Source organism: Rhinopithecus roxellana, chromosome 1 (genome assembly GCF_007565055.1).
Source record: "Rhinopithecus roxellana isolate Shanxi Qingling chromosome 1, ASM756505v1, whole genome shotgun sequence".
Lineage (NCBI taxonomy): Eukaryota > Metazoa > Chordata > Mammalia > Primates > Cercopithecidae > Rhinopithecus > Rhinopithecus roxellana.
Genome location: NC_044549.1, coordinates 149,513,371 through 149,533,351, shown reverse-complemented (window position 1 = coordinate 149,533,351; position 19,981 = coordinate 149,513,371). Strand labels below are relative to the sequence as shown.

The 19,981-nt window shown below is 31.1% G+C and overlaps 1 protein-coding gene across 1 annotated transcript in view; it reads left to right on the top strand.

Moving 5' to 3' along the window:
- Nucleotides 1-19,981, top strand: part of SI (sucrase-isomaltase) — a 102,268-nt gene that overhangs the window by 69,471 nt on the left and 12,816 nt on the right. The window contains exons 35-43 of the mRNA XM_010358645.2: nucleotides 2,355-2,471; nucleotides 3,761-3,848; nucleotides 4,754-4,892; nucleotides 13,092-13,225; nucleotides 14,978-15,012; nucleotides 15,099-15,215; nucleotides 17,322-17,470; nucleotides 19,311-19,395; nucleotides 19,475-19,531. Of these exons, the coding sequence (XP_010356947.2) occupies nucleotides 2,355-2,471; nucleotides 3,761-3,848; nucleotides 4,754-4,892; nucleotides 13,092-13,225; nucleotides 14,978-15,012; nucleotides 15,099-15,215; nucleotides 17,322-17,470; nucleotides 19,311-19,395; nucleotides 19,475-19,531 (921 nt within the window). The remainder of the gene's footprint in view (nucleotides 1-2,354; nucleotides 2,472-3,760; nucleotides 3,849-4,753; nucleotides 4,893-13,091; nucleotides 13,226-14,977; nucleotides 15,013-15,098; nucleotides 15,216-17,321; nucleotides 17,471-19,310; nucleotides 19,396-19,474; nucleotides 19,532-19,981) is intronic.

Genomic DNA, 19,981 nt, shown 5'->3' with positions numbered 1-19,981 from the left:
AAAGAGCAATGCAATAATGTTTGACGACTTTGTTACCACACTTTCAATAATAAATAGAACAACCAGAGAGCAAATCAACAATGAAACAGCAGTCTTTAACAACACTGTAGGCCAAATGGACTTAGACATACATAGAACTTTCCACTCAAAAGCGGCCATATATACATTCTTCTCAAGTGCCCATAGAACATTTTCTAAGAGCGATCACAGGTTAAGTCATAAGCCTTAAAAATTGTAAGAAGATAGAAAACATACCATTTATCTTTTCCAGTCACAGTGAAATTAAACTAGAAATCAGAAAAAGAGAGGAAATAAGTAAATTCACAAATACGTGGAAATTAAACAACCCACTTTTGAACATCCAGTGGAACAAAGAAAAGATCAAAAGAGAATTAGAAGATTTCTTCAGACAAACAAAAATAAAAATACAACATAGCCAAACTTCTGGGATGCAGCGAAAGCAGTACTAAGAGGGAAGTGTATAACAAGAAACACCCACATTAAAAATAATAAAAATCTCTAATAAATAACCTAACATTACCTCTCAATGAAGTAGAAAAAGAATAAACTTAAAGTTAGCAGAGGGAAGAGAATAAGGATTAGAGGAGTAAAAATTAAAAGTAAAATACAAAATAAATAGAAAAATGTCAACAAAACTAAGAGTTGGTGGTCCTTCTTTTAGCCAGATGAATTTATAATCATTACATTACACAAGTTTAGGTAAGTGTAAAAAATTTGGGAGCTTAAAACTTACCCCAAACTACTTCTAAAACAGAGTCAAATAATTGAACCTACTGAACTTTGTCATTGAGGAAAAAGTGTTATTTCAACTTGAGTTCTGCCCACTATTCTTGAGTAATATTGTGTACCACTAGAGAGAAAAGCATGAATTTTTATATAGGTATAATAGGACAGTGTCAATTTATGTAGAATGGCTTATGCAGAATCTTTTCAGATTCTCTTTCACAAAAGGTATCAAGAGTGTTGGATTACATGTACCTGATTGATTTTCTGGATATAATCAATGCTTTCATTTAAGGGATAGAAGCAGCCACCTAATAGAATAAGTTAAACTAAAAAAAAAAAAAAAAAAAAAAAAAAGAATTATGTAAAGAGCAGAAAAGTGAAAATTAATAAACAAGATCTGGTGCTACCATTTGTTGTTAATTATCATAAGGGAGATTCTTGCATAGAAAATATTCAATATAATCCCACCAAGCCTTCTGTCCTTATGAGTAAAAAGTAATTAATGGATAAGATGATAAAAGTAAGTCCCTTTCTACTCTTAAAAATATTAATCAGAGGCCAGGCACAGTGGCTCATGCCTGTAATCCCAGCACTTTGGGAGGCTGAGGCGTGTGGATCACCTGAGGTCAGGAGTTTGAGACCAGCCTGACCAACATGGTGAAATCCCGGCTTTACTAAAAATACAAAAAATTAGACGGGTGTGGTGGGGGGCATCTGTAATCCCAGCTACTCTGGAGGCTGAGGCAGGAGAATTGCTTGAGCATGGGAGACAGAGGTTGCAGTGAGCTGAGGTCATGCCATTGCACTTTAGCTTGGGCAACAAGAGCAAAACTCTATCTTAAAAAAAAAAAAAAAATCCATCATACATATTTTGTAAATCTCTATATTCCCCACTCTCTGCATTTTCTTTATGTCCTCCGATATCCTGTTCATGGAGAAGACTGTTAAGGCAATTACAACAGAATCTTAACATGTGCCAAAAAAGCCTCCAGGTTGTCATGTCATGTTTTTGAGACATATCCAATTAACTTAGCTGCAGGTCAATCTTTCGCTAAGGCACAGTTACTCTGACACTGGAACTTACATGTTTCAACTGGAAAGTAGGGAATATTATTAGTAGGGACTGGAATAAAACACCTCTTCTCTAGTGGGATGAAAAGGATTAGAAGTGAAAGATGAAAAAGAAGCAGTTGATTAGGGTGGTGAGATGGTTCTGGGAAGTGAGAAAGCTGTATAAAAACAGGCTTGACTATGGCCCTTTGCTCTTTCATTGTGCTCCATAAAAGTAAACCTGAAGTATGGGCTCTACAGTAATAGTGAAAAAAGCTTCCCCATTACTCTAGGAAGCACTAAAAATATGCTTTTGTGGGTTCTGAACTGTTCCTTTAAACATAGAATCCCAAGACGGCTCTATTCTCTCCACTGATGTCCCTCTTTATTAAAGTGATGAGGAAGAAACCACATACATTTATGTAATTAAGGTTGATGTCAGTTGCCTTCATTATCAGTCATACATGACTTGTGAATCTGCCAGATACATTTAGATTTATATGTATATAATCTCTCTTAAGACTTTCCACATGTGAGTCTAAATGTTGGTTTTACAGGCTTCCAGAGCTCATGCAGCTTTTCCAGATTTCTTCAGGACTTCCACAGCAGAGTGGTGGGCCAGAGAAATTGTGGACTTTTACAATGAAAAGATGAAGTTTGATGGTCTGTGGATTGTAAGTAAACTTTGAACAATCTACGTTTTAAGTTATTTATTGTACAGTGATTATGCAAAATTCATACTTGGCTCAAATAATGTCAATAAAATATTTTATTTGAAAACTAGTCCACTTTTTTCCCCCATAGAATTTTCTTATGCAAAGGACTGCTACAGTTTTAAAAATTAAATTTATGTGTATGGATGCTATTTCCTGGACTTTTTCAATTTGCAAAATTCAAAAAGCAAAATACCCTCTTATTCTATATATAAATAAATACTTGTAAACATTTATTTTACTTTTATTTAATATAGGAATAAGTCTCAGGCTTAAATAACCATTAGTCCTTTGTATAAGAAATAAAAATTTCTTAAATTTGGTAACATTGTCTTTTAAAGTTTCTTTTTTGATGTAACCTTAAAATGTTAGTAGTAAGATTTTTAATAATATATTTTTGAAATAGCATAAAAATAACTTACTTTGCTACAAGTAAGTGCTTAATACAGAAAATTTGATGTAATATATTTCAATTTCTGGAGGTAAAATTTTTTAATTTGTTGATTTTTCCAGTGTAAAGCGTTAATTTACTTATTTTGGAAATTGAAGAAAGCTTTATACAGCTGTCACTATGTGGAAACTTTGTGGCTATAAGATCTTATAAAACATATATTTTGTTAAAAAATTCATGCAACATCTATGTTTATTAGATGTATCAATTGGTATACTATAAGGGATTCTCTTAAGTATATTCCTGAGAATGACATCTGGATCCAGAGAAAATTATCTGTTTTCAGGTGGAGGCAATCCATTTTAAATGGTAGCTTACTTATTTATTTAGATTATGATTCTTTTATATATGGCTACTGAGATTCTGAGATATGTGCTCAATAGTGATACTTCTTGAAATTATCTGCATTTGTAAACTATTAATATATCTTGTAGTTTTAGCAGTAAAAGCAATTGATATCAGGCTCAGGGCAGGAGTGGAGGGGAAGGAGATGATAAGACACATACTATTATAATGCTAGGTCTTAAAAATATGAAAATAAACTCTTTTTATAGGTATAATGCATAATACAGAGAAAATAGAACATTTTATTTTTCAAAAGGAAACCGATTGAAAAAAGCGAACGAGATAAACTACTTTAATATAATTGAGATGTTTTATAATTTAGGTTGTTTAGAATAGTGAGTATATGTAACATTGTTCAAATATGACAACCTGCTTACTTTTTGAACTAGCTCTTTTCAGAATATATGTTGTAAATTTATTTTTTGTTTACCTTTCTCTGTCATCTTTTTTTAAGGATATGAATGAGCCATCAAGTTTTGTACATGGAACAACTACTAATCAATGCAGAAATGAGAAACTAAATTATCCACCTTATTTCCCAGGTACAATATTGTTGGTATGCCTTTGATATTATCATGTTATTATTATTTATTAATAGGTATATAATATAAACATATATATATGTTAGATATACATAGAATGTAGGGAATAGGATTTACACACCAAATTTTCACTACCCACCCACACACTGGACCACACCTTGACCCATTACCAATATTGTTTAACACTATTCTGAGAAAAAAAAAAAAATCTACAAATATATGTTATCTACTCAAGCACAATTCTAAATTTGTTTGAATTTGTTATTTTGGTTTGCTTAATAATTTTCCCAAATTCAAAAATGTTAAATACTCTTTAAGATAAACAAATGAAATTATTTTGAAAGGATTTTTTTTAAGTGTTTCTTTACTAAGGATAAAGGAAGAATACTAACACTTCTCTGTTTACCTTTGACATAGAAGGAAATGACGATTAATGTGATGTTTCATATTCATCATCATTCTCTTACGCAGGCAGAAAACGTCACAAACTATTAGCTTATAAAGTGATGGCAAAACTCTGGAAAAAAATCTTAAACTGAGAAAAAGTGAATCAAAAGGCAGTGTTATAACATTTGCCTAGCCCTTAAATTCTGGGCTTTATGCTACCAAGTGAATTTTTAATAAGACTCTAATCAGTGTTTTCCATCTAAATGCACTAGAAAGAGTAGACATTGAGGAGTGTACTTATTTTCCAGGTTTTATTAATTCATGTAATTCAGTTACAATTTCAGACCATTTAAGTTTATAATTAACTCATACAAAGTATACACATGGTTAAAATATAAATAGCTATTATAAAACACTGATTAATGTCTTTGCCAAAGAATACATAATTATGAGTTACACGTTTCATTGTATACAAATATAATGTATAACATTAATATTTTTTCACTGATTCTTTCCAGAACTCACAAAAAGAACCGATGGATTACATTTCAGAACAATGTGCATGGAAACTGAGCAGATTCTTAGTGATGGAACATCAGTTTTGCATTACGATGTTCACAATCTCTATGGATGGTCACAAATGAAACCTACTTATGAGTAAGCAATGTTCTGAATTATCCCCTCTGACTCTTCTATTCTTTGGATCTTATATTTAATGCTATCATTTTAACCGTCCCAACAATCTTCTCTTGTATCCCTTTACTTTCCAATTGTTCTCTGTAACTTCTTCCTTCATAGAATTTAGAAAAATTGTGTTTCTTTCTATCTAATTTATCTAAATATCTTTATGGTTATTATTCTAATTTTTATACTATCCCAAAATAAATCCTAGACCATTTGTCTTTTGTTTCTCATTATGTACCCATTATAGTGCCTGGCAAATTGTAGGTGCTTAATAAATAATACTCGAGTAATGTTAGTAAATGAGTTAATAACATTTAATTTGATGTCATTAACATATAAAGCACCAAACGTTTGCCTAAATTTGTTATTTGAATTCATTATCAGGCCAGGCACAGTGTCTCATGCCTGCAATCCCAGCACTTTGGGAGGCCGAGGCGGATTACTTGAGACCAGGAGTTCAAGACCAGCCTGGCCAATATGGTGAAACCCCATCTCTGCTAAAAATACGAAAAATTAGCCAGGAGTGGTGGTGCAGAGCTGTGGTCCCAGTTACTCGGGAGGCTGAGGCACAAGAATCGCTTGAACCTGGGCAGCATAGGTTGCAGTGAGCCAAGATTGTGCCATTGCACTCCAGCCTGGCAACAGAGCAAGACTCTGTTTCAAAATAAAAATAAAAACACAAAATAAATAAATCTATTATTAGTAAATGAGAGCATTTTTAATGATCTTGAACTTCTGAAATATTAATGATCATACTAATTATCTGCATGTTAAACAAACATTTATGTAAGGCCAATGATGATGGAATACAGACCATTCACTGAAAATCAATTCTTTATTAGCACTTTCCAATACAAGTTTTGCGACGATTGAAATTTTCTGGCCAGGCACAGTAGCTTATGCTTGTAATCCCAACACTTTGGCGGGCTGAGACAGGAGGATCAGTTCGGCCCAGGAGGTCGAGGCTGCAGTGCGCTGTGCTCCTACCACTGCATTCTAGCCTGGGCAACAAAACAAGAACCTGGCTGAAAAAATAAATAAATACATAGAAATCTTCTATAATCCTGGGTGCCAATGTGGTACTCACCAGCCATACATGGCCATTGAACAATATGTCTAGTATGACTCAGGAATGGAATTTTAAATTTATTTAATTTTAATTAAGTAATATAAAATAATTACATATGAAATAATAATTAGTGGCTACCATATTAGACACCGCAGTTGTAGATCCCTGGCTTTTAACTACACATTATAATCACTTGGAAATTTTCTTCTTAAGTTTTGGATTTTTTTTTAAAGTGTCATGTGCACATAGTAGGTGTGCATATATATCGGGTAAGTGATATACTTTGATACAAACATGCAACACACAATAATCACATCATGGAAAACAGAAGTATTTATCCCCTCAAGCATTTATCCTTTGTGTTACAAACAATCCCATTAAACTTTTAGTTTTTATTTTAGTATACAATTAAACTATTATTGACTATCATCCTGTTGTGCTATCAAATACTATATATTATTCATTCTTTCTAACTATATATACATATATGTATATATAGTACCCATTAACCATCCCTGCTGTATTAGTCTATTATCACTCTTCCATAAAGATACTACCTGAGACTGGGTAATTTAAAGATGTTTATTTAAAAACTGGGCAATTTAAAGAGGTTGAATTGATTCACAGTTCTGCATGGCTGGAGAGTCTTCAGGAAACGTACAATCATGGCAGAATGTGAAGGGGAAGCAAGGCGCATCTTACATGACTTTAGGAGACAGAGATAGTGACAGGAGAACTGCCATACTTTAAAAGCATCAGCTCCCATGAGAACTAACTCACTATTACAAGAACACCATAGGGGAAACCACCCCCATGATGCAATCACCTCCCTCCAGGTCGCTTCCTTGGCAGGTGGGGATTGCAGTCCCTGATGAGATTTGGTGGAATCACAAAGCCAAACCATAACACTTGCTTTCCCCTCGCCCCCACACAACCCTTCGTAACTTCTGGTAACCATCCTTCTACTGTCTATATACATGAGTTCAGTGTTTTGCGTTTTCAAACATTTTGCACCCACAGTAAGTGAGAACATGTGAAGTTTGTCTCTCTGTGTCTGACTTAATTCATTTAACATTTAATGACTTCCAGTTTCATACATGTCATTGCAAGTGACACGATTTTATTCTTTTTTATAGCTGTATAACTCCGTTGTATATATGTACCGTATTTACTTTATCTAATCATCTGCTGATGGACACTAAAGTTGCTTCCGAACTTGACTATTGTGAACAGTGCTGTAATAAACATAGGAGGCCAGATATCATTTTGATATATCTTTCTTTTGGATTCATATTCAGCAGCAGGACTGCTGGATCATATAGTAGCTTCATTTTTAGTTCTTTGGGAAACTTCAAACTGCTCTTCACAGTGGTCGTATGAATTTACATTCTCACTAATAGTGAAAGAGCATTTCCTTTTCTCCACAGCTTCCACAGCATTTGTTACTGGCTGTCTTTCGGATAAAAGACGTTTTAACTAGGGTGAGATGATATCTCATTGTAGTTGTGATTTGCATTTCTCTGATGATCAATGATGTTGAGCACCTTTTCATATGCCTGTTTTCCATTTGTATATCTTCTTTAGAGAAATGCCTATTCAAATATTTTGCCCATTTTTAAATCAGAATATTAATAGTTTTTCCTATAGAGTTGTTTGAGCTCCTTAAATATTCTGGTCATTAATCCCTTGTCAAATGAGTATTTTGCAAATATTTTCTCCCATTCTGTGGTTTGTCTTTTCACTTTGTTGATTGTTTCATTGAGTCTTTATTTTTAATCTGTTGAGTCACTCTGTGTCTTTTGATTGGAGCATTTAGTCTATTTATATTCAATTTCATTACTGATAAATAAGGACTTAACTCCCATCATTTGTTATTTGTTTTCTGGTTGTTTAATGGTCTTCTCATTCCTCTTTCATTTCTTCCTATTTCCCTTTTCTCTGGTGTTATTTGATTTCTTGTTTTTTATATTTTGCATATCTGTTGTATGTTTTTTCATTTGTAATTACCAGAAGGCTTGTGATTTTAAATAAATTATTATTTAATTGTTCTCTTTTATAGCCTAAGCATCTGAATATTTAAAATTTTTCCAGGCAGTTCTAATGAGCATACAGGGTTGAAAACGTTTGCTCTAACAAATAACTGAAGTTGATAAAAGAATAAAAAGCATTTTGAAGTAAAGAGTATGGATAACATTTCTCACTTAGTAAAACCTACTTATCTTATTTCTAGCAATTAACTCTTAATCAACTCAGAATAGATGAATGTATTACCAAAAACTCACTTGTTCACCAAATCCAAAAATAAAACACTAAGTTATTTTAAGAGTGAACAAACAGGCATTTAACAATACCTTTTTATTGGGGCAAATATTACTTTTGATTAGTCCTTCTGGAACACAATATTGGGACATAATTATCGACAGCTAAATTTACTTTAACTAAAACTGTAGACATTAAAAAGAACAAAATATTTAAAATTGATGATCTCATTGGCAAAAATTATGTGCTTTGAGTTGAAACTATGTAGCTTAACAAAAATTGAAAAAATTAATTCCTCTCCACAGAAGACAGGAAATAAGTATACTTCTGAAGCACATTACAGAGTCAAACATGGTTCCTGACACATCGTGGATGCTTAGTAAATTTAAATAAATTCATCATTATCCTGTTATAATCACAGGTATCAAAGTTGTTTTGATAAGTTCAAGGTAGATACAGGTAAATTTCCAAATAGTCCATATGCAGAGATATTTAAAACATATGTAAGGTCCCTTTCCACTTTTAAGTAAAATTATGCGGAGGAAGTCAGCACAATCTTCCATAGAATATCCTTGAAAATGAAATCAATATACATATACTTACTAGTGCTAATTTTGCTCTTGTTCATAAAACTTTTCAGTGCAAGTTTCAACCACATTACTTAAATTGAGCAGATTAATTGGATTAAGTATTAAGTAGCCTAATTTATACAGTCTTAAATTTTTCATGTTTCAGATACTTTCTTAATATTTTAATTTTTTCAGTTACAAAAAAGTGTTGAGCTCAGAAAATTTTAGAGACTAATTATTAATCACATGTATAAAGACCTTGACAAATGTAAAAGAACACTATAAATAAGGTACATGTTACATTTAAGCAAATTATGAAGAGTAAAGTCTTTCTTTTTATCATTGAGGAAAACTGAACAAATTATAAACACACTTTTTTTTCTCAAGTTATACAGACCACAGCATTTTGGTTTTTAGTGACATATTTTCTGTCTTACAAACTGCCACATATTTGACATTTAGCTATTTCTTGACATACTGTGCTCTTTCACTTAACATGGAACAAACAAGAAACCCAACAAAAGAAGCGGTTGCATGGATTCAGAAATGGGATTTAATAGGCTTGAGAAACTGCAAATAGTTTTACAGAAAGAATCATAGACACCAATGGCAAATAGAAAAAACTTCATATAGAAATCTCACACCAAAAGTTTTGAGTCTTCAGTTGCTCTTGTCTCTTGTAATTTAAAATTCAATGTTGTACTGAAATAAAGCCTATTCTTCAAATGTAGAAAGAAATACATTTAAAAATCTACTTCAAATTATGGGTTCAAATTTCATACAAATATTCAAGTATTATGTAACTACACATATATTTTCATTTTTACCAATAGCTTTAAAAATATTAGGGATTAGTACACACTATTCATTAGAGAGGAATTGGAAAATTAAATGTCTTTGACTCCCTCTGAATGCTTAGGCTGTGTTTAAATATATAATTTTTAAATAAGTGCCCAAGAGTTTTATAATCATAGAATGGAATGGAAAAAGTCAATAGTTACAAATTATTTTTGCAGATATTCCTATAAACAGGGATAATTTGCAGCTTGGAAAATTATGTTGCTTTGCTATATTTAATGTAACTTTCTGGAAAAAATAAGAGTGTCTTTTTGAAGTGGGGGAATTGTAAACTATAGGAAGTGGTCTCTTGTATTTTTTTTTTAAATAAAAACTAGTCTATGAAAAAACAAACACAGTATACCTCACTTCTTCATTAATTTAGAAGTTACTTTAGTAATTGCTGTAACTTTCTATTAATCAGCTGTGCATCTCCAGACCAGACAGTAAATGCATGTCTTCCAGACATTAGATTCTGAATGATATAGATGAATGGAACATTGATACAGTTGGTATATCAAAATATAAAATTTGAGATATGAATCTATAAAACTCTTTCCATGATATAGTCTTTCACATTGTCTTCTTACTAAAGGAAATTTCAAATTTCATTAATTTATTATACACTAAAACATGATGAAAATATTTTAACCTACAAAATACTTGTTACCCAATTTCAAAATTAAAACAGATATTACATTTTCTGATCTAATGTGACTATTTGAAATGTGAATTGGGAAAATTTATATTTCTAATAAATACTAAATACATAATACTAAATATATTGCCTTCAAAAATAATTCAATAATATATCTTTGATTTTTCAAAGAGTTGTTTTCATAAAATTGAGGATAACAATTCTGTAATAACTTTCTTTTCTCTACTATACACCAGTCTATATTCTAAAATAATTTAACACCATCCAGTCATGAGATAGAAGTGTTTGGAAAATGTTTATAAATTGATTTCATCAGTAATTAAAGATAATAGTCAAGGTAATTAATTTAACATTTTCTTTTAGAAACTATGACTAAAATAAAGATACTCATTTATTGTTGGAAGCTTAAAAATATGTTTAAAATTTTTAAATTTAATATTCTCTTCACATATTTCATTTTTGTAATATACATGTAGAGTTTCTAAATTGTTTTACTTCTATAAAAAACTGTTTTATAATAATCAAAGATATATTCTAATTTTTAAAATATATTTCAAGAAAATGCTCATGTAGGCAATAATAAATATACAACAAAAATATCTCTTTCCTATAAGCTGAAGTCTCCAATGTCAAGTGGTAAGAAACAACAAGCTCTCTGGCTTAAAGGTGTTTCTCAAGAATAACTTAAACTAAGTTAATTGTGACTGAGCAATTTGTAAAATTGAACAATGTTGGAAATAATTATAATATATTTACCGTGTTTGAAATTTATATCTTTAGTGGTGCCAAATAAATATTCTGTGTGAGGGTTTACAGAGGAGATTCCTCTTATATAAGAGGTTAGAATACCCTTAAGAGAAAATTATTATGAAAATACTCCATTTATTTTATAGTTTTAATTTACAATTAACAATAGTAAATATGGAGCACATTGTGATGTTTTCATACATTACACAGTGTGAAATGATCAAATGAGGCTAATTAGCTTATTTATCTTCTCAGATATTTATAATTTATTTGTAGTGAGAAAATTTAAAATTCTTTTAGCTATTCTGAAATATACAATATATTATGGTCACCTTGCTAAATTTATTCTTCCTATCTAACTGTAACTTTGTACTCATTGTGTGAAACTACTTTATGTAGAATCCTTATCAATCAGAAACCTGAGAAAGCATATATTCAGCTGTTAATTTAAAGCATCAGTAAAGAATTTTTGCAAGTGTAAGATATATAATATAGAAAAAAATTCTTCAGAAACATAATTTTCTTGCATATGAACACATTAAGAATTTGTGACAACCCTGTCCTTGTAAATAATTTTTATATTAAACAAAATTAATTTTGTTTGCAAACTAAACTCCAAAAATACATTTTCATATAAATTTATAGAATTATCACCAATTATTACTCTTCATATTATATATTTATTTCTTATTAAATTTCAAAAAATGCATGTAGTGTATATTTAAAACATTAATATTCCTAAATGGCACTTTTATATTTGTTATGAAAAAATAAAGCAGTGATGATCATTTTCTTTTTTTGGTCTTCTAAAAGAGTGACAATTTAGAAGTAGAAAGTTTTAAGTTGACTAACATAATATTGCCTTTATTAGCAAACGATGGTTCCATATATTATGTCTGTTTAATACATGTTTAGTTTCCTGTACTTTTGACTTGAGACATTTGTTAATTCCAAAATTTCTTGAGCTTACATGCCAAGCATTGTATTAGATATAAGGGATGCAAGGAAGACTAAAGTACCATGCTTGATTTTAGGAATCTCACGGTGTCATGGAAGGAGCTTTATATATATACAAACACTGGGATCCAGCTGTAACAAGGAAATGATTCAATACTGTTGATAATGTGTTAGTGCCCAGTAAAGTCTGCCTGATTATGTCTTTGTGGTATCTTCTTCTAAGATAATTCTGTAGCTCTAATTCATGTTCAAATTATTTGAGTAATATAAAAATAAAATTTTTATTTCCAACTAATATTAGAGTAAAATATTATTAATACTCTTATAATGTAATATCAGTGTTCAGTCAGAGACAATGACAGAGGGAAAAAAAGGGAGATAGAGGACAATAGATGCAGATGATATAAAATAATTATTGCCTTTTTTCTAAAACTAGAGCATATTTTAACATGCATGTCATTAATTCTCCAAAGACTGAGAAAGGAAATAAATCATATGATTTCATTTACACAACCCATTCTGTTGAGAAGATCTTACTTCCAATAGATTCTACACTTGAAATTGATCAATTATTTTTAGTTTTAAGACCCAAGAATACTTTGCTCTCTTCAAATTAACCCTTTAAAGCAAAGAGTATGATAGTAGGCATTCTCTGCACAGTAATATGTATATTAAGTGTTGATATGTTACAGTTGAGAAGGATTGGAGCAACGAATAATTAGAGCATAGGCCTTTATTAAAAATACATTAAAGTAAAATAAAAAGCTTGATGTGATGGATTTGTTGATTTCATTCAATTAATAGTTGATTTAACTTGCATTCATTGAAGGAATATATAAAGGCCTCTTAATATCTGCATGTCACTCTGGTAAATGTTGGAAGGGAAAAAGATGTCCTTTATGCTTCTGAGGATTTTATAGTTTAAGGAGAGAAGATAAACTTATCAACAGCCAGTTGTAATAAGAGACAATATAAGCACCACGAATCACTATATTTTTTTACAAACTAGTCAAAGTAGATATATTTGGAGAAAATATCTCGTGTAAAAACTCAAAAATACTTCTCCACTATATTAGTGCATTGCAGAGGACAACGGGAAAAAGAGGGATTGTAATTTCTCGTTCCACATATCCTACTGGTGGACGATGGGGAGGACATTGGCTTGGAGACAACTATGCACGATGGGACAACATGGACAAATCAATCATTGGTAAGTGAAAGTCACCATCTTTATTATTATTTTGTGTTTTCTATTAGATATTTACCTTTGCTGATGCTAGGTCATAAAATTTGTAAGTCCTCAGAATTTTGTTCTTCACATCATACTTTATGGCATAGAGCATCAGAAAAAGACAGTGGGCCAGGAAGCTGGATGAGGGTGTTGTGTAGAAACTAATGATCTCCAACTAGTTTATTTTGAGGAAATACTGTCATTGTTTTTGGCCTTAGATTCCTTGCCGAAAAGGGCAGGAGCTGGCAAAGATAACGTCTACAGTCAATAAAGAAAAATGACTAGAAATTCTAGATTTCATGGCTATTAGTGAAAAGTCAAAAAATGACAGATGCTGTCAAGGTTTTTGAGAAAAGCTGACACATATACTCTTGGTGGTAGTGTGAATTAATTAAACCATTGTGAAAAGCAGTGTGACAATTCCTCAAAGAGCTAAAAACAGAATGACCATTCAACCCAAAAATCCCATTAGTGGTTATATACCCAGAGGAACAGAAATTATCCTACCACAAAGACAAGCACAGGAAGGTTCATTACAACACTATTCACAAAAGACATTCTTCATCAGAGACATGGAATTCACCAATTCACTATTCACCAAAAACATAGAATCAGTCTAAATGCCCAGGTAGACTGAATAAAGAAAATGTGGTACCTATACACCATGGAATACTATACAGCCATAAAAAACGAGACCATGGCCTGTGCAGGGACATGGATGGAGCTGGAGGCCATTATCTTAAGCAAACTAACACAGGAACAGAAAACAAAATACCACATGTTCTCACGTATAACTGGGAGCTAAACACTGTGTACATATAAACACAAAGAAGGGAACAACAGATACCAGGGCCTATATGAAGTTGGAGTGTGAGAGGAGGGTGAGGATTGAGTAACAATCTGTCAAGTACTATGCTTAGTATCTGGGTGACAAAATAATCTGTACACAAAACCCCCGTGACAAGCAAGTTACTAAATAATACACTTGCAAATGTACTTCTGAAACTAAAATTTAAAAGATTCTAGATTCTAGGGAATATAAATCACTGATAGATGCTAAAAAATGAAACATTTCGAAGCAAATTTGAAAAGAAATTTGTGACAATAATGGAATAAGTGCTAAATAAGACATTATCATTTTAATAGGGAAATAGATACTTTTGTGCTCTATGTTTAGTCTTAAAATTTGTTCACTGTTGATAAATTCAAGGAAAACAATTAATTCTTAGAAATATTCCTTTAAAATAAGAACTCAGAATTCACTTTCATTCTATTTTATAGAATTGATTACTCCTTAGAGGATTTTGTTTGATAAGGATGATTCAATCTGTTTCAAATGATAGTCTGAAATAAATTTAACCTATAGTTCAATAAGACCTATAGTTAAATGACTGCAGAAATAACATCTTTATTTTCAAAAATGAGATTGTAGACACCACTTCCTTCTCACACTTAATGTGTTTATAATGTATTTGTTCTCTGAATATGTCACCTGGCAAGTGTCAAGGAAGCTTATAGTATCTCATTTTTGTAAATATCACTAATGCTACAAAGTCAAAATGTATTAGCATTATGAGAAGCATTATGAGATAATTACATTCATAATCTGAAAAATGTTTCACGTTTGGAGGTTGATATTAAAAAGAGAACATCTTCATAAGTAGAAATAAAAACCAATATTAAAATACATGACAAAATAACTTTCTAAGATATATTTTCTAACTTTTGTAGGTATGATGGAATTTAGTCTCTTTGGAATATCATATGTAAGTAGTTTTATTCCTTTTATCTTCATAAATTATAAATATTCATAAAGTATTCAAATTTAACTAAATATAGCAATGTATTTTAGACTGGAGCAGACATCTGTGGTTTCTTCAACAACTCAGATTATCATCTCTGTACTCGCTGGATGCAACTTGGAGCATTTTATCCATACTCAAGGAATCACAACATTGCAAATACTAGGGTATGTAATTACTACATTTACTTTCAATATTTTCTTACTTGGGCTACTCTTCATTATACTTTAGTGTACATGGCCTATTTAGCTGGCATATTTATTGATGTTATATATAATTTTGGAGTAGTGAGGAAATTGTCTGGAGGAACTTTTTTTGAGTAACTGGGGAGACATTACTAAAAATTATGGAAAATTATGAACAGTTAGAGCCAATATCTAAATAAGCACTAAATTTCATGATGCTGATTTTCAGTGAAGAAATGTAGAGAAATGATAAATTAGCAAAACGCACATGATGGAAAGGTTAAAGACAGAGCTGGTCTTTAAAAGATGTGTTCTGCCTGTAGGAAATAAATGGCAGAGCTCATGATGTGCTGTGAAATCTATATGGCCCCCCTACTGGAAAGGTGGGTAGAAATAGAGTAAGATTTATTTTAGAAAATGCTGAAATACAAGGATTGTAGGCAGAATGGAACCACGTTTTGAAAGAATTTGAAAGTTGGACAATAGAGACATAACTTGATGACACAGTAATATCTCAACAGGAAAATCTGCTGTCAATAATGCAATTTAGAAAGCTGTAATACTGGGAAAGTAGAGCATGAATCAATAAAAGCTTGGACAGAGATGCTTTATTGAGAGTATACCATTTCATATTTACCAAGTCCTTGCTCCAATGATTTATATATTCTAAAAAGGGATATAAATAATAGACCATTATATATGTAATAGGTCAGATACAAATAAATGTCTATAAGGGAAAAATAGATTAAGCTAAAGTGATGGAGTTTTACAGAGATTCTGCTTTAGGAAAAGTGCTCAGAAACATATTAAATGAAGAAATACTAGAGCAGAGATGGGTGTGGGGAACAGTAACCAATATAAATATATGGGGAATTCCACATGGAAGGAACAAAGTAAAATACCCAAAGATTGTAATGTCTTTGGAGTGTTTGAGAAAAATTCAAATGCAGAAGGAGGAAATGATTGAGGAAGTATTTTTAAATAAAAATCTAGAGGAAAGAAACCTCTACTTAAGTTTAACTATGAGTTGGTACAAATGAACTGTTGAAATGTGTTACTCAAATTGTATGGTTTATAATTAGATGCTTGTGTATCAACATGTTAAAACTAAAATCATATCAATGAGGTCAATAAGCAACAGATAATGATTTTTGCCTTTTTTTCTTCTTCTTTTTCTTTGGAAATATCAGCAATAAGATCACATATAGTTTAATAGTTCTTGGATCATTTTTACTTTCAAGGTTTTCCGTATTCTAATACTGCATATAACAGCTATGACAGCAAATTTTCTTTCAAACGTTCTTACTCCTGAAAATACAGAAAGATTGGAATCATCATTGATATGACACAACTATAAAGGGCCCCAGTCATGCTGATGTCAATGAAAAACATTTAAATGTTACCTCGAGCTTTGTGGTAGCTTTGTTTATTCCCCTGGTGCAAATCGAAATATAAAATAGTAATAACTTTTCTTGCCTATTATTTTTAAACTAATACGTGCAAGAACTTTTTTGTAGACTTTTAAACTTCCACTCTAAATCTTAGACTAAAAATTTTAGTCTTTTGAGCTGGAGTGTGCATTCCAGAGAATACTCAGGCATGTTCTTTCCTTTCATTCAAATTTATGCCTTCTCTTCTATCAGTTTAGTACCACAATCTGTTCATTTCTCCTGAGGACCCACAATGTGCATGGTCACCATCATTTGCTCTGCTTGTCTGTGTTTATTTCAATCCACTTTGGATAACGTATCATTCCATTTCTCTTCTATACTTATCACTCTAACACTGACTGTCACCTAATTGACAATATATTTGCCATCCATTAAAATGTGAACTTTTCTCTGGATATGTTCACTTAAACTAAATCAAGCCATGGACTTAATTTGAATTTATCTTATTAAAATATTGTGTACCTTTTCTCTTTATCATGTGACAGAAATATTCTTTCATAATATTTTTGGAGAGAAAGTACATAGCACATGACAATAAATTAATATCACTTATTTTTATTTCTTCAAATATGAATATGAATATTATGATTTAAACAAAGACAAAAGTTTATAACTATGTTATTTTGCTTTGTTTCAGAGACAAGATCCCGCTTCCTGGAATGAAACTTTTGCTGAAATGTCAAGGAATATTCTAAATATTAGGTACACCTTATTGCCCTATTTCTACACACAAATGCATGAAATTCATGCTCATGGTGGCACTGTTATTCGACCCCTTTTGCATGAGTAAGTACAAAGTTTGTTTTCTCTTATCACAGAGAGATACTTTTCATTTAATTTACCCAATGATCTCTTAATAGTGCAATATAAAACATTTTAGATTGTTAACTTTTGCATTGTTATATTAGCATACATTTTTGATTAATAAAGCATGTACACAAAGATGTCCATTAATAGTCTAGCATAAACCATTAAAGAATGAACCACATTCATTAGTTATTAAAAAGTAATAATTCTATTTCAGAATAATTACTGTATACTAGGTATTGTTCTACATGCTTTGTATATGTGTCTACACTGAGTATTCTCAACATTTGTAGGGAGATAAGTAATGCCCCTCATGATTTAATTAATCAAGGTTTACTGCAGTTATGTAAATCTACTATATACAGATGTCTGACTGGAGACCATCTCACCTTTTCCTTGATGTATCCCAATAAGATATACAGGAACAGTGTCAATATTATCCTTATAAATTTGTTTTGGATTAACCTCTTAAAGCTCAAACTTACATATGACCAAACTTTAAAAATTATATTTCATGGAACATATCTGCAAAAATTTTCAACCACTTTAAGTTGAATACAGTAAATTCTTATTGTAGATATCACAAAAAGCAAAACATGCAATCAAACATAAAAACAAAAAAAACCCTGAATAATCACAGTATATTTAGCTTTTTGAGCACCCTATATTACTAGCATAATTGAATGAGCTGATTTGTTAGATTTCACTATTGATAAGCCCATTTTAAAAAGGCAAATATTTACCTAAATTTAAAAAATAATACCCAAAGTAAATATACCAAAATAAGTTAATTGGTATGCCTTCTCTTTTGATGACAGGATAAGTGATCCAGTTTTCCTAAAACAACAACAAAAGATTCTTTCTGGATTCAAATTATGTTCTGGTTCCTTTATTAATTTGTCATCTACCATAATCCCTTCTTTATTTCTGATAACATTTTATTGATCTCCTTTTTATTTACAGACTTTACCCCTTTTGTTATTCCTATTTACTTCCCAGGATAATCAGCGTATCAGCTCTGGGTTGAGTCACTAGTCAGAAATACTATTATTAACTATACAGACTGTTGTCCTATTGAGAATACCTGGGTTTCTACTTTCATGAATTTATGGAGGAGTAAGCCCAGCTTTCCAATTCAGCATTAATCTCAGCTTTTAATAAGGCAAAACAAAACCACAGCAAAAGAACAAACAAATTTTAAGAAATAACTTTTCTTTTTCATTTCAATTGGAGAAGAAATGTTAACATTTAACAGTGGCTTTTAAACCATTAAAAACAAACCAAAAAGAAAACACCTTTGTTTTTCCTAGCCATTTATATCTCAAATTCAGAAATCCATTAACATGTTACAGAGCCTTTAGGAACATGTAAATCTACTATTCAGAGAGTTTATTAAGTAGGATAAGCAAACTGTTTTTAAAATTAATGAATTAAAATTATTATGTCTCACAATTTTCTTCCAGAGTGATTTTAATATGCTTTTTAATTTGTTGATCATATACTAGACAAAGTTAATATTTGTACCTCTATTAGTTCTCTTCCAAAGTAATTTCTCATTTAGTTGATGTTACATGTCCATCACAATTCTCTATATTCTCAGGAAATTTAGTTATAGTCTAGACTTACTCATAAAGTATTATGCTGCTGCACATTGTGCTATTACAATCCAACTGATACATTTTAAAATTTTTTTTATCATTTTGTTTTTATTTTAATCCAGAAAAGTCTATAATACAAAATGTGATTTGAATAATGATTTTATGGTATTCAGGAGAAAGTTATTTCTTTTAATTTAATTATTTGTGATAATTTTATCAAGGTTCTTTGATGAAAAACCAACCTGGGATATATTCAAGCAGTTCTTATGGGGTCCAGCGTTTATGGTTACCCCAGTACTGGAACCTGTAAGTCCTACCACATATTTTTGTTTACAAAATTGTATTTGGTTTATATACAATTAATGGCTATTTATTTACATTCCAGTATGTTCAAATTGTAAATGCCTACATCCCCAATGCTCGGTGGTTTGACTACCATACAGTAAGTATTTAAGGAATTCTGGGGAGTTGACTAAACAGAAATGGGTAATTGTTTGGTTCCAGCCTTTTCATTAATGGTGTGTTGGATTTACTTTCCACTTAAAAAGAGTGGAAAGTAACATTTCTGGTAAATTATAGCTGAATTGGATTAACCCACAGTGAAAGAGAGTTAATTTATTCTGCTGCACTTTGTTATGTAGTCATTGATTTATTTTAGCAAATAAACATGGTAATTACACATTACACACAAAAAGATAATTGCCTTTTATTGGATATGTAAAATTATCATTAAAGATAGTGCAGTCCTACCAAGAATAATGTACATGGCAAGTCAAGGAGAGCTTTTGTGACCTTTCAAAAATCCACACACTTTAGGCATGTGAGCTCCACAAAAACAACACTATAAATGACTTTCAAAGCTATCATAAAGACTTATATTTAACTAGATTGT